This window comes from Ursus maritimus, unplaced genomic scaffold (genome assembly GCF_017311325.1).
Source record: "Ursus maritimus isolate PB19 unplaced genomic scaffold, ASM1731132v1 scaffold_16, whole genome shotgun sequence".
In the NCBI taxonomy this organism is placed as follows: Eukaryota; Metazoa; Chordata; class Mammalia; order Carnivora; family Ursidae; genus Ursus; species Ursus maritimus.
The window spans coordinates 7896079-7909504 of NW_024424008.1; the positions used below are offsets into that span (position 1 = coordinate 7896079).

The following is a 13426-nucleotide window of genomic DNA, read 5'->3' on the forward strand; positions in this document are numbered from 1 at the left end:
TAGGCGTCCGACTCTTGGTTTCCACTCGGGTCGTGATCTTGGGGTTCTGAGATGGAGCCCCGTGTCAGGCTCCGCGCTCAGCAGAGTCTGCCCGAGATTCATTCCCCCTCTCGCTGCCCCTCTCCCCCCTTCTCATTCACGCTTTCTCCCTCCCCCTCTCTTTAAAAAAAAAAAATAGTGGTCACCTCAGAATTTATCGTAGGGACTCCGCGTGTTAGTATCTGTGCAGCTCCTGGCACGGCCCAAGGCCGCATGTTGATTAAACAGCCAGGCCACACTCTGCTCACTCTCCCATCACCACCGCTCTTGGCCCCGCTGTCCCCTGAGCTCTAGGTGACATACCCAGCTGCCTCCTGGACATCATCTCCCCGACGTAAGTGTCTCTTCCCCTCGTGCCCCACATCCTCCGGCACCAGGGGCTGGAGCCATTGTGTCTAACTTTAAACTCGCTGCACCGCCGGCCCCTCTTGCCCGGGCCAGAGTGACTTTCTAAGGTGTCATGGTCACAGATACAACCCTTTGAAGTTCCCAGGCTGCCTGCAGAGAAGCTTCTTGGCATTAAATCCAAAGCCCTCAGGAGTGAGCCCGCTGACCTCAGCTGCATTTTCATTTCCTTGCTACTCTGAATGTGTTTCGCACATTGATTTTCTCTCTGCCCAGAATGTTCTTCCCTCCCAGCCCCCAACTCAAATTCGTCCTTCGGGGATCCTCTCACTGAGAGCCTTCCCTCACTTACCAGGCTGGCGAGGGGCCTCCTCTCCCCTTGTGTTCCTCTTTGTGTCTCCTTCCGTCCATTTTCAGTCGGGGAGCTCTTGGAAGAGGGCAGGATGGGAACAGTAATTCCCGGGATTAGGCCCAGAGAGCGCCTCGGGAAATGTCTGTTAAATGGCTGACTCAGCAAGTCTAACAGCTGAAGATGCTAGGAGTCCAGTACTTTCCAGCGTGAGCCCCGGAGGCCCAGCCCTCTTGTCCTGGCTCCCAGTGGCCACCAGGAGTCACCAGCTGCTTAGCGTCTGCTGAGCCAGTCTCCAGTCTCCTGGGATTCACGCCTGGAGGCCGGGTGCTTCCAGGAGCCCCGATTACCAAGCGTTCGGGGTCCGGCACAGTGCCCTGCATTTTTCCTGCAGTGTGGCTGGGAGGTAGTTTCTCTTTAGGTGATGAAATTGCCGCTCAGATTAAGTATTGTGAGATCACACCCGGCACAGCTGGATTGTGTCTATTATACTTGCGGTTTTTGTTGTTTTTATTTTTTTTTGTTTGATTTGACAGTTTTTTTAAAAAATAATTTTTGTTTTATTAGTCACCATACAGCACATCAACAAAATAACGTTTTGAGAATCTGGGCCCCCGATTATGCAGGGCTGCAGGCCGTCCTCCCCGACCCTCCGTGCCCAAGTGGCACGTGCCCTGCCCCCACTGCTGTGGGGGATTCTAGCTCTGTGTCTTTCCTAAATCGCTCCCTGCAGCCTCTCTGTTTTCCATTCTGGGCTCTGGCTGCCTAGGACTATGGTCAGTGTCCCCCGAAGTGCGGGACACGCAGGGCCACGAGCGGGAGGTGAACTAGATTCCGGGGGGCCGTTACCGGCTATACCACTCGGAGCAGGACTGCAGTGAAGGCTGCTTAGATAATCCAGAAAAGGTGTTCAGAAATGTCGGACTCAACTCCAGGGACAGCAAGCCCTCTGCTCCCGTAAACCTTCCCTTCCTCCTGGGGCCAATCTGACGGCACCCCTCGGGGTGCAGTTGCTTCACCTCAGAGAGCACATGCACACCTCAACTTACTTGGAAGGACTGCTTCCTGGGGGAGCAAGTCTGGAAGGGCCAGCGACAGGCCAGAGCATTCCAGGGAAGGGTGGGTGTGGAGGAAGAGGGGCTGGCAAAGACTGAGCAGGGGAAGAGCTCCGGACAGCCAGCCGGGGAGGCTGCCCCTCCATCGAGCCTTTGAAGTTCCCTGTGTAGAGGGGGGAGGATAGAGCCCTGGGGCCAAAAACCTTCGTTATCCTCTGCCTTTCACGTCTGCGTACCTTCCAGGTTTTCAGTCCTCAGGTACTCGGGCTGCCTGAGTTCAGGTCTCTAATGTCAAAACGGGAATGGCCTTTCCCTTGGTGTGCACGCGGGCTGAAGCCCAGAGAGGGGCCAGGGTCTCGCGCAGCGTCACCCAGCAGAGCTGGGATAAGAACAAGGACGCCCTCTTTTCTGAAGACTGCCCTCAGGTTCTGCAGAGAGGGGCTGGCCCGGTCTGGACACCCAGTTCTAGGTTCTGTTCCCAGTGGTCTGCCTGAGAGACCGTGGGCAAATCACAGTGTCTTCTTGGGCGGGGGGTGTTTCCTCACCTGTGAGACTTTCAGCCGCACAGCTCTGGGGCCCAGGTGACACAGCTCTTCCCTGGGGCCGTTCTGCAGGCCCGAGTACTGCCTCCTCTGTCTGCCCTGCCCATTCAGGCCCTAGTGAGCCTGAGAGGTGACAGGGAGAAATGACAGAAGCCCTTGTTCTGGGCTCTTGCCGCGCTTGGTCTTCTCCCTGAAGACACACCTTAGCTGGAGTCTGCTGCTCCTGAGTCACCCTCACCAGATGTGAGCCCCTTGGTGACAGGGAGGAGATCTGAGTCATTTATGTCTCCAGCGCCCAGAGCAAGACCTGGGGCAGTTTGAATTCAATATTCAACACGATTGAATAGAGGTGGTCCTGGCCCTTAAGTTCTCCGGAAGAACCCTGGTGGCACCGGGTGTGGCCCCATCTGTGGCGAGTCAGCGTACCACATCTGGGTACAGGCTGTTTTCTTCCTCTGAACACACTTCTACTGGTCAAAAATATTTTCATCTTCTCTGCACATTATTTCAGTTGATCCTCCTGGATTTCAGGACATTGGTATCGCCTTCTCATTCCCACTTTACAGATGAGGAAAGCAAGGCCCAGACAGGCGAAGGGGTGAGCCAGGCCACAGCTCATCAGGCGGCCTTCTGACCAGGCTCGTCCCCCACCCCTCACAGAAGCAAAGGGGTGACGAGAACAAGAAGGCCGCTTAGGTGTTTAGCACACAGTGTGGAAGGGGTGTGAACCCTATTTGTGGGTTCCTTTCTGTTGTGTCAGGAGAACACTCCAGAATATTCTCAGACCAGAGCTCTCGGAAACAGACATGGCAGAAGTACTTCGTTCGTTTTCTTGGCCCGTAGGACCAGGGGAAAATGGTCCGGGAACAAGACGCTCTTTGGCACTCGCAGGGCTCTTGGCAGACCCACAGTGACAGAGTCTAGGAGGAAACTTACACTGCTTGCGTCAAGTTGTCGGATTTCAGGACAAATTACAATGCTCTCTTCTAAACTAAAATTTCTATAACTTGCTTGTATTTTTGTCATGAAAAACCTCTTTGTAGTGAACAAAATAAACACAAAGATTCAGAGCAGCGAGATTTTGTTGTAAAGCCACTCAGGTCGGGCAGTGATTGGCTCCGTAATGGAGAGCTGTGGCCTCGGGCAGCGAGGGACTAGAACAGCCTGGGATGTGAGCACAATCCAGAGGAGGGTTTGCTTTCTCCGGGGGGCGGGGTGGCAGAGGCGGGAGGGTCCAGTGCTTGAATGATCTATTTCTGGCCATCCCGCGAAGTCTGTGTGTCAGTCTGCTCTGAAATACTGTGAACTCTTCGTGTGGTGTTTTCACTGTGTCTAGGAACGGAGCTTACCTACAACATAGGGTTGGAGAAGCCCTTGGAAATCATCTCATTCCACTCCTTTCAAAGCTGGCCACGCAGCAGCCCAGAGGGGAAGGTTGTCCACCAGGTGGTGGCAGGGCCAAAGCCGAGGACATTCTCCTACTTGCCTCTCTGTCTGGCTTGGGGGTGGGGGTCAGAGGTCAGAGAGGAAAGGATCGCGGTGAGGTGCTGTGAATCTATGGTCATTGTTTTAGTTAGTTCCTTTGAAGGAGGAGGCCAAGATTTAGCTGTGACGCTGGGGTGGGGCAGGTAGTTTAACTCTGTCCCCTGGTCACAGACTAAGCCTCTGATGCCAACAGCAGTCTCAAACGTGGTATTCAACGTACACCTTCCCTTGTGTCTGTGAAGCATTCCTTCTCTCGACAGCCTTGTGTGGCCGTGGGGCTGGAGGACAGCAAGGACCCCGGCTGTGACGGGAAGGTCACAGAAGGTGGGGAGGTGACAACACGCTGGTGCTAACACCTGGGGCTGCAGCCTCGATGGACCTCCTTGGATCCCCAGTGTCATCCTCAGGTCCCCAGGAGGACGTGGAGGCTCGGTTCCCACCGCTGTCAAGTGGGAGCCAGGATTTAACTCTGACCTTCTGACTCCACAGTCCATGCTGTCGTCTCTCAAGCTGCTGGTGGGAGTGTCAACAGAAACAATCATTCCGGAGGCCAATTTGCCAAAACCTATCAAAATTAAATGCTCATATAGCTTACTGATGCTCAAATTACATATTTAGGAATTTACCCAATATTTTTACTGAACAAATTTATAAAGAATGATGTACAAAGATGTTGTTTTCAACTTTCTAACGGCAAATGGATGGAGACAACTTAAACGTCTATCACTACAGCAGGCTTAAACTAGGATGTATCCAAACCATGGAATGGAAGACAGCCTTCAAAAAGAATGAGGGAAACCTACATATATAATCCCATGTATACTAAAAGGCAACATGTACGTGTATAAACGTTTCATGCACAGAAAAAGTGTGGAAGAATACATACCGCACATACCCAGCTCTGGGAAGAAGGGCCGTGGGGTCCCTCCCCGAACAGACAGAGCCCTGGTCCTCAGTGTGGCTGGTTGGCAGCCAGAGGGCCTCAGTCTTTAACTGGGAATTTATTTCCCCCTCTCTGTATCTGTTTTTTGGTTTAAAAAAGGAAGGCCTAGGAATGTCTTTATAAAAAGCACTGTCTATTTGGAAAGGTCTGTTTACCCAAATCTTTTTATACGGAAACTTAGAAAACGTAATTCCATTTTTTTTTTATTATTCAACATTTTATACATAATAAATACAAACTTTTTACAGCCACTGTAGAGAAAGCACATCGGCGCAGAGGCACTCCCTCCGAGCCCGGCCCTGTGCGCTGTGATGCTGGGTTACATGTCCTGGAGGGAGAGGTTCTTTTTAAAAAGGAGGCATATTTTTACAACTTTTGTGTTTTTTTTTTTTAAATAAAATTAGCAGCTCTTCCAAAAAATATTTTAAAATATAACAAAAGATTTCAAATAACTCTCTGAGAATGTGGAAAATCCAGATTCAAGGACAATTTGGCTAGCTAAAGAGAGAAGACAAAACTGGGTAGCGAAAACTGCCTGATTTAAGCACTTGGAAGATTGTTTAAAGTGCTTTGAAGATTTTTAACATGTCAGAGAACTTTAAAATCTTAAAAAAGCCACCCTTTTAATTTCTTTTTTAAACTTAAGAATAAGTTTGATAAACACAAAAAGACCTCAAATAGATCAACAGGTTAAGAAATGCAAAAAACAAAACAAAACCCCCAAATCACAGAGAAGACTCGTCACCGGGTGTTGTCACTGACGTGATCAGACGACTAACTGAAGGTTTCTTCAGCTATAACCTGACTTTTGGTCAAAAATCCCATGGGGACATTTGGCAAGCATTTCAAGTTTTTAAAGATTCTTAGGAGGGATGGAGTTTTCAAAGCATAATACAACTTTTAGATTGAATTCTGCAAATTTGTTTTCTTAAAAAAAAAAAAAAGCAAGCGGCAACATCCCCTTGTCCGTAGGTTCGGCCCCCCCCCCCCCTCCGATTTTCCACGGGAGGCGGAGCGCCAACAGAGGCCTCCTCTGGGCCCCTGCGGCCGTGAGCTCGCTGGCCTGTGCAGAGCGCGACCCTGGGCTCTCCCTGTGACACGGAGGACTCGTCTTTCCCTTGTCAGTCTGCACTTGTGCGCGCCGTGCAATCCTTCGGTCCTTTTTCATAGGAAGCCGGTTTCCTCCATGACCCACAGGTTCTTCCTCCCACGGAAAGGTCAGGTCAGGGGGGCCTGGGAAGCTGTACCTTCTGCAGGGGGTTGGCCGCCGGTCTGGAGCAGCCCCCGGCTGGCTGGCCGGGCTTGGGCACCGGCTTGGGAATAAACCAAGGCGAGGGGCCTCCCCAGGAGAGAAGCTCGACAAGGCAAGTGTGTGTCCCCAATTTATCTAGACATTCAGATTCTAAAGATACTGGTCAGAATATATGCTGCAATAATTAAGACGAAAAATACCCAAATACAAAAAGAACATTAAATCGGCTCGTTTCAGATCTGGAAGCTCCATTTCTGCGCCAGCCGCAGCCTCCTTCCTGTTAGTCTACGTGATGGACGAGATTTGGCTGTTAGTTCAGCCCCTCCATATTAGCTCCACTAACACTAAAGGAATGGCGTAAATATTAATACAAAGGACACTGTTACTGTTTTAAATCTGTTAGTTGTGGAAGAGATGTGCGTTAATGCAATTGGCGATAAACTCAGGGCAGTCCACTTTTTTCCAATAAGGTCTCACTTTCTCAGTCTGGGGACTAATTGCGGGGAGGAGCCAGCCTCTCCTGAAATCCCTCCTTCTAGTTCCTTATGTAGCCAACATGATCTGATTAAGCTCAGTCAGACAAGCAAAAGCCACCTGAAGAAAGACGAGGATCTCTGCCACATCCTTGTGGCCACAGTAATATACTGTACGAGTGCACGTGATCGGTTTCTCTGTGACTGTGCCCTGAATGAGGCCTGGTCTTGAGTCTCATATAAAAATGGACCACTGATAGGCATGAGGGCTGTCCCCCTCTGCTTCTAGGGCCCACCAGGATTTGTGCTATGGTAGGAGAGATGACATAGAAAATGACAACAAAAAAAGGCACAAAATATTCAAAATGTGGGAGGAGTCCACCAGGCCACCCAGTCACATAATCCTCCTTGTTTCTGCTCCGTTCAAGAGTCATCATCATGCAAAGGTGCCTAAAGAACAAGAACGGCCAAACACCAAGCCCGGCCTTGATTGTAGCGGTAACGGATGGGCAGACCCATCATCACACCAGTGTGATTTCTACGTCCTCGATCTTCTCTGCTGGCCTTCGGTGGTTCTGTGTAGGTGGAGGGGGAGCTGCCCGGACCTGAGCAGCAAACAAACACAGGATCGTCCGTCAGCTTCCTGAGTCAGTACTGGAAGCGTCCACATCCCAACAGGTCATTTATCCACAATCATGGGCACCCCAGGGGTCTCAAATGCTCTGATCATGAAAGCATGTGCTTCCAAAGTAATTCTCACTATTTCCCACACCAAGGAGTTACTGTTCCGATGAAATGTGTAACCTACAAATCAGGTGCTTGCCTCGGCTGAAAGCTTCACGGGCATGAGTCACTGTAGCCCTAAAAGCCTCATCCAAAGCAAAAGCCTGGAGGTGGAACCCAGAGAGAGCGATGCTTGGAGAACTGAAAACCTTTCCACCTGTCTTGGAAGGAGAGCTGCAAGAGGTAGACTAGAGAGGTGGCCTGGGGTGAAGTCATGAAGGGCCTCATAAAGCCGTGTTAAGAAATCTGAGCCTTACTCCGTAGGCAAAGAGGAGTCTGTGGAGCAGTAGCAGACTCGGATAGCAGCCTGGAGAAAAGGGCGGGGGTGGGCAAGAGTATAGGTAAGAAGACAATTTAGGAAGCTCCTGTAGTCAAGTGAGAGTTGATGTTAGCCTGACCTAGGCACTGGTGGGGGGGGAGGAGAGAAAAAGAGAGTTTGACAGCTGTCTCTAAGGTCAGTCTGGCAGGATTTGGTGACGACTCTGTGGGAGGCAGGGCCAGGGAGCTATCAAGAGTGATGCCAGAGCAGTGGGAGAATGGAGGTTCCACTCACCAAGCCAGGCGACGTCTGGGAGGGAGGATAATTAACTCGTTGTTGCTGAGTTTGGGGCTCTGGTATATATACACTGAGATATCCCCAAGGCTGAAACTCAGGGAAGAGACTGGATTGGCAGTTTTAAGTCTGGCAGCTGTCAGTAAGTAAATGGTTATCAAAGCTGTGGGAGCTGATGGAGACTGCACAGGGAGAGTGAGTTCAAGGACATCGGGAGAAGCAGCCCATGGACAGACCCTGAGAAGCATCAGCAGAGAAGGCCGTACAGGTCAATGAAAAAGAAAGGGCTGGAGAGCAGAAAGCAAACCAGGAAAGGACTGTGGCACAAACTGGCCCGCTTCTCTCCATTCCCACTCATACCCAGCAGTCTATGCTGCCATCCCCTCTTGCTTGGACCACTGCTCCAGCCAAATGGCTCCCCATGTCCATTCTACCACCTTCCATTCATTCGTACTTAGCTGCCAAAGCAATGTTTCAAAAATGCAAAACCAGTTACGTCACTGTCCTGCTTACAACTTTGCAACGGCTTCCTATTACATTTAGGATAAAGCACCAAAGTCTTTAACAAGGCACTCAATCCATGTCTGAATGGACGAAGCCCGCAGAAGTGAGTGGTTCTAGGAATGGTGTCAAATGCTGATAAGCAGTTCAAGGAAAATAAAGGCACTGGATGAGCGTGGGAAAATTATGACCCTGGAGCTGTTTCACAGTGAGGCAGGGGAAGGAGTCGATGGCACGGAGTGAAGGGTGAGCAGAGGTGATCATTTGTAAGAGTAGATTCTCCTTGAGAATAGAAGCTCTTAAACCACAAAAAGGCATGAAGTGATCTCATTTCATTTCTGTTCTTCAAAAGAGGCCAAATATAAGCCCGGAAAATAGGTTCTCAATAAATGCTTGCTGGAAAAAAAAAGTGCTTCTGTTTCATAATTAGACCACTTTAATGCTCACAGAGCTTGCTATAATTTAAATACACTTTTATAGCTATCTCACCACTGCCAGTGTAGACTAGACCTTCCAAGATGTGTTGATTTTTACAGCCTTCATTTTTTAAAAAGATTTATTTATTTGAGAGAGAGAGAGAGAGAAAGAGAAAGAGCACAAGTGGGGGGAGGGGCAGGGAGAGACTCCTCAAGCAGACTCCCCACTGAGCGGCACGTCCAAGGACATGGGGCTCGATCCATGAACCATGAGATCATGACCTGAGCTGAAATGGAGAGTTGGAAGCTTAACCTACTGACACACCCAGGCACCCCTATAGCCTTCATTTTCCAGAGCTCTTCTTCACCGTCCCTAACCCACCTGACCCTTGCATGGGGGAATCAGCAGAACACAGGGGCCATGGGGAGACATTAGTTTTTAACTTTCAACTTGAAGAACTGCGCATTCTTTAACCCTGCCAGATAAGAGACTTACGGGTCGCAGTTTGCCATATGAGGTCTCAGGAGTATGCCTTGGCGCCTGCGAGAATCCCGGCGATTCGGCAAGGAAGCTGTTGTCTAGGGGAGGGAACCAAGCAGCTCATTTTATTTCTGTGGTTCAGCAATTAAAATGCTAATGCAGATCTGTTTGCCCTTCAGCTGAACACGCGGACTTCTGAATGAAAAAGAATTTAGATCCAGGCCAGGAGAACCCTTACCATTTGCTGAGGGAGAGCGTGGGAAGTACTGGGAGCTCCTCTTATCTGGGCTGGGGTAAGGGCTGCTGGGAGGCTGGTCATACAGCGGCAGTGGAGGCAGGGAGCCCGGCGGCTTGGGGGAAGGAGAGATCTGCCACAAAGGAAAGAGAGGTTCCAAGGTGCTCATCTCAGGAAGGAGAGGCGAGCCGGCTTCTCTAAGTCAGACCTATCACTTTTCTCTACAGCTCAGATAGGACTATTCACAAATTTTGTCAGCCCCATTAGAAGCACGTGAGCTTAGAGTAACAACCCCAAACCCGATTTTGTGGTGCATTTAACTTTTTCCTCTCAGAGATCTCATTACACTACTGATTATAGTTTATCATAAACAGTCATCAAGTCAAACCATTCTCTAGAGTTCTACTGAAAACATACCAAATCGGTCAATTCAGTAAATCCAGTGAAGAACCAAAAAAAAGGGGACAAGTTCCATTTTTTTGTTAAGATAAAGTAACTGGCTATTTCTGACTTTCCCAGGTTTTGTCAATGTCAGACTGAGCGGTCACAGTGTCACATCAACAAGGTACAGAGCCATGTTCCTTCTGGTCCTGGATCTGCCGGGCCTGCTAGGACAGGTCTGATTCAGGGGTTGCCTGCAAAAGTCAAGTTTTGCTACGAGGAGCTGAGCCTCGAGCCACATCAGTGCAACGGGGCTCGGGCGGCTCATCAGGTTTCCGGAAAGGACTGGCCGCAGGCTCTGACACTGACGGACAGAAAGAGCAGTGTCTTCGCTACCTACGCTGACCGCGGAGACAATCCATTCCCTCTCTGGTTTCTCTCTACCCAACCATTCTTTTGTATGTCATATACAATTTATCCTTTTGGTGAACTGATTCAGAGCACAGAAAGTGCGCAAACGGAGGTATAATACGGCCATTACCCAAGAGCCGGGTTGGTGAGTCCCCACTTTTCCAAACTCAGTTTTGAAGAAACCTGGCAACAGAGGCCTGGCGTGGGAAGGCGGGGCTGAGACTGCAGCCCACGTATGCATGGGTCCACCACCCCTTGGGGGTTATTTTCTTTAGACAGCTTTCTCCCCTCTCATGTACCTGCATGTCTCTCATCCGAGGAGTGTCCCCGTTTTCTGAGGCTGAAAGTTCTTCCACTAGCACCGATGGGAAAACTCCAATCCGCCCGCTGAATTCCCCTTCCCAGAAGCCATCGTCGTCCTGGTTTTCTTTGTTCAAGATTCGGATGATTGCTCCCTCAGGAAAGGATAATTCATCATCTGTCTGGCCCTCATAGTCATAAAGTGCTTTCACGAAACAGACTAGGTAGCAAAAGGGAGAAAAATGCGTAAGGACACGGATAGCCAGGTTACTTTCGCCACCACCCCTGTGCTCACGTGACAACCAAAAGGCCATCATACAGAGTAAGAGTACAGCTGTCGTTCTTTTACTCACTGAAGATCTACTTCAGGGTTCTACTGTACAGGATAAATGTGACCAAGTAACAGAAAACATAGAACAGGAATAAAGTTTTGCTTTTTAACCCACTGAAGGCTGACTCCAGGGCAATACTGCTTAGGCCAAATGTGACCAAATAAAGAGTGCCTTGTTTCGGTCTTTACCACTGGCATCTCCGTTGAGGCTGCCTGAAACGAGCTCGGCCTCCGTGGAATTGCTGGATGTGTGTGACCGACTGTCCAAAGCAGCCAAGGACTGCAGCATGCTCAGTAGACTGTTCGAGGTGGGAAACTGTAGGTACTTTTCTGGCACATAACCCACTTGGCCAACTTTATTTCGAGCCTGAGTAAAAGACATGTGACAAAATAGGTTTGCACACACAATCTGGACAGGGCAAAACAAGAACCAAAAGAAACTCCTAAAAATGTCACAAGAAGGGGCGATATGAGCAAAGGAATATACCTTTACCCAGTCTTCCATATCTCCATCTTCAATCACTTCTAACACCTCATGCTCCTCAATGGTCAACTCATCTGGTTGAGAAGCCTGCAATGTAGGATGGTCATGGACAAAATTAAAAAGGTTAGATAAAGAGCAGATGTGTGCTGATCATAACAAAAACTGGGGATCAAAATACTGAAATGATTTTGAAAAACACTGAACATAAAAATTTAAGGGTTGTAAAACTATTGTAATGAGGTGAAGTTTTGCTTTAAAAAAGGAAACAAAATAAAGCACAACAAAACTGGAGAAACGGAATCCTTAAGAGGCCATCAGGTGCAGCGGACACAGCACTCTGCTGGAAGCAGGGCACCAGGGCTCCAGCTCCCACCTCTATCGGTCAGGTTACTCAACTTCTTGATGCCTCCATTTCTTCAAAATGATAATCCTGCCATTCTGGGGAGGATGGGGGAGTCAATGTGGGATGAGTGAGCCAAGGCCCATGATGACTTGGGAAGCACAGGCAGGGGAGCGAGCGCTGATTCGGAACTCGGAGCAGGGTACCATGGAGGTGCATACTGTGAAGATGCAAACAATTATGTACATGGACTGGATGACAGCTCGAGCAGTGCCTACGACTGATCTGGAGTCACTGTATGCGATGGCCGAGAGAAGAGAGCTGGGAGGGAAATGACTAAGCTCGGTCACGGTTTGGTTTTATTATGCTCTAACTTAACTGCGGAGACTGGGCTGATCTGCTTACATGCTTCTCTACAAGCTGCTAATTGTGATGGTTTTATTATCTCGGACAGCAGGAATCCACCAGCACCGGCCACCGAGATACTGCTCCCGAGACTGCAGAAGCTGAGAGCAGACTCCCAGGGGCCCTGCAGAGGGGCTGGAGAGAAACTGTGTGGCTGTATTTCCTAAAGAGACTTGCTGCCACATGTAACAGGGAGAGCCTGCTGGCATCTTCTGGCTCTCTGGTGAACAGTCTTACAAGCGTTCCCCAAGTCCCAAGATTAGTTACAACTGTATAACCAAACTATAAGAACTATAAGACCATATAGTTTTTCAAATCTCACAATCTTCAAGTGTAAAACATCTCCAAGTGACACAAGCAAAAATAAGACAAGAAAACGGGCACTTTATTAAGACTCATTTCTCATTCACGTGCATTATAATATTCCATCAAACTCAGATTCTGGATGTTGCCACAGCTGCTTGAGATATTCAAATAGCACTGAAAACGGCTGACCAGTCACAGAAATACTCCAGGACCAGAATTTTAAGTAAATTACCTGATTTCAAAATCGAGGAAAAAAATCTCATTGATTCACAACAGATTTTCCAATGGAATTTCTTTGCTAATTTGAAACCGCACTGTGCTTTGACTATACCAGCAAAAGGCAACAATATAACAAAGACATCTTCCCTAACTCCATGGCAAGACTTTAAAAAGTTATCAATAGAACTGGGCATCAATGTGTGTGAGAACAAAGCAGGAAGGATAAGAACACTTTAAAATATACTGCTGCCCTTGTAAAGAAGTCACAGAGGTCCACACACGCTGTTCAGTGCTATTATACAATATCGGCTGATACTAGGTTGATCAGACCATCCCCAAACAGTGACCAGTTCTTCCACTGACAAGGTCAAGTCCTCTGCATGGATCTCAAGACTCTATCGAATCCCGTCACTGTGGTCTCTCCGTGCTTTGGCCCCACACCCTATTCCCTATTCTCTGGAACACATCATGTTACTCCTTGTCTCTACGCTTTTACCAGGCTGTTCCTTCTTTTCAGCTGCCCCGCTCCCTCTTTCCCATCTGGTGACTAGATTTAGAGGACTGTGGGTTCAAGTGACCATAAGACATCTCTGAGCCTCAGTTTTCTTTTTTATTCCTATTAGAATGTAAGCTCCATGAAAACAGAGATTTTTGTCTGTATTCATCAATGCCATAACCCTAAGCCTAGAAAAGAACACAGGATATTACATGGAAGGTACTCAATTAATATTTGTTGAATTAATGGGTTGGTTGATAATATCTTCCATACTGGGTCACTGAAGAGATTAGAATAACAT

General features: G+C 48.8%; 1 protein-coding gene across 2 annotated transcripts in view; it reads right to left on the bottom strand.

Annotated features, from left to right (window-relative positions):
- Positions 1-5153: 5153 nt before the first annotated feature.
- The window catches only part of FCHSD2 (FCH and double SH3 domains 2), a 266698-nt gene continuing 258425 nt past the window's right edge, over positions 5154-13426 (bottom strand). For both annotated transcript variants that reach the window (XM_008707312.2, XM_008707313.2), the window contains exons 15-20: positions 11363-11446; positions 11065-11242; positions 10544-10764; positions 9456-9585; positions 9233-9315; positions 5154-7088 (exon numbers count right to left, since the gene is read on the bottom strand). In XM_008707312.2, the coding sequence (XP_008705534.1) occupies positions 7005-7088; positions 9233-9315; positions 9456-9585; positions 10544-10764; positions 11065-11242; positions 11363-11446 (780 nt within the window). In that variant the 3' untranslated portion in view covers positions 5154-7004. The remainder of the gene's footprint in view (positions 7089-9232; positions 9316-9455; positions 9586-10543; positions 10765-11064; positions 11243-11362; positions 11447-13426) is intronic.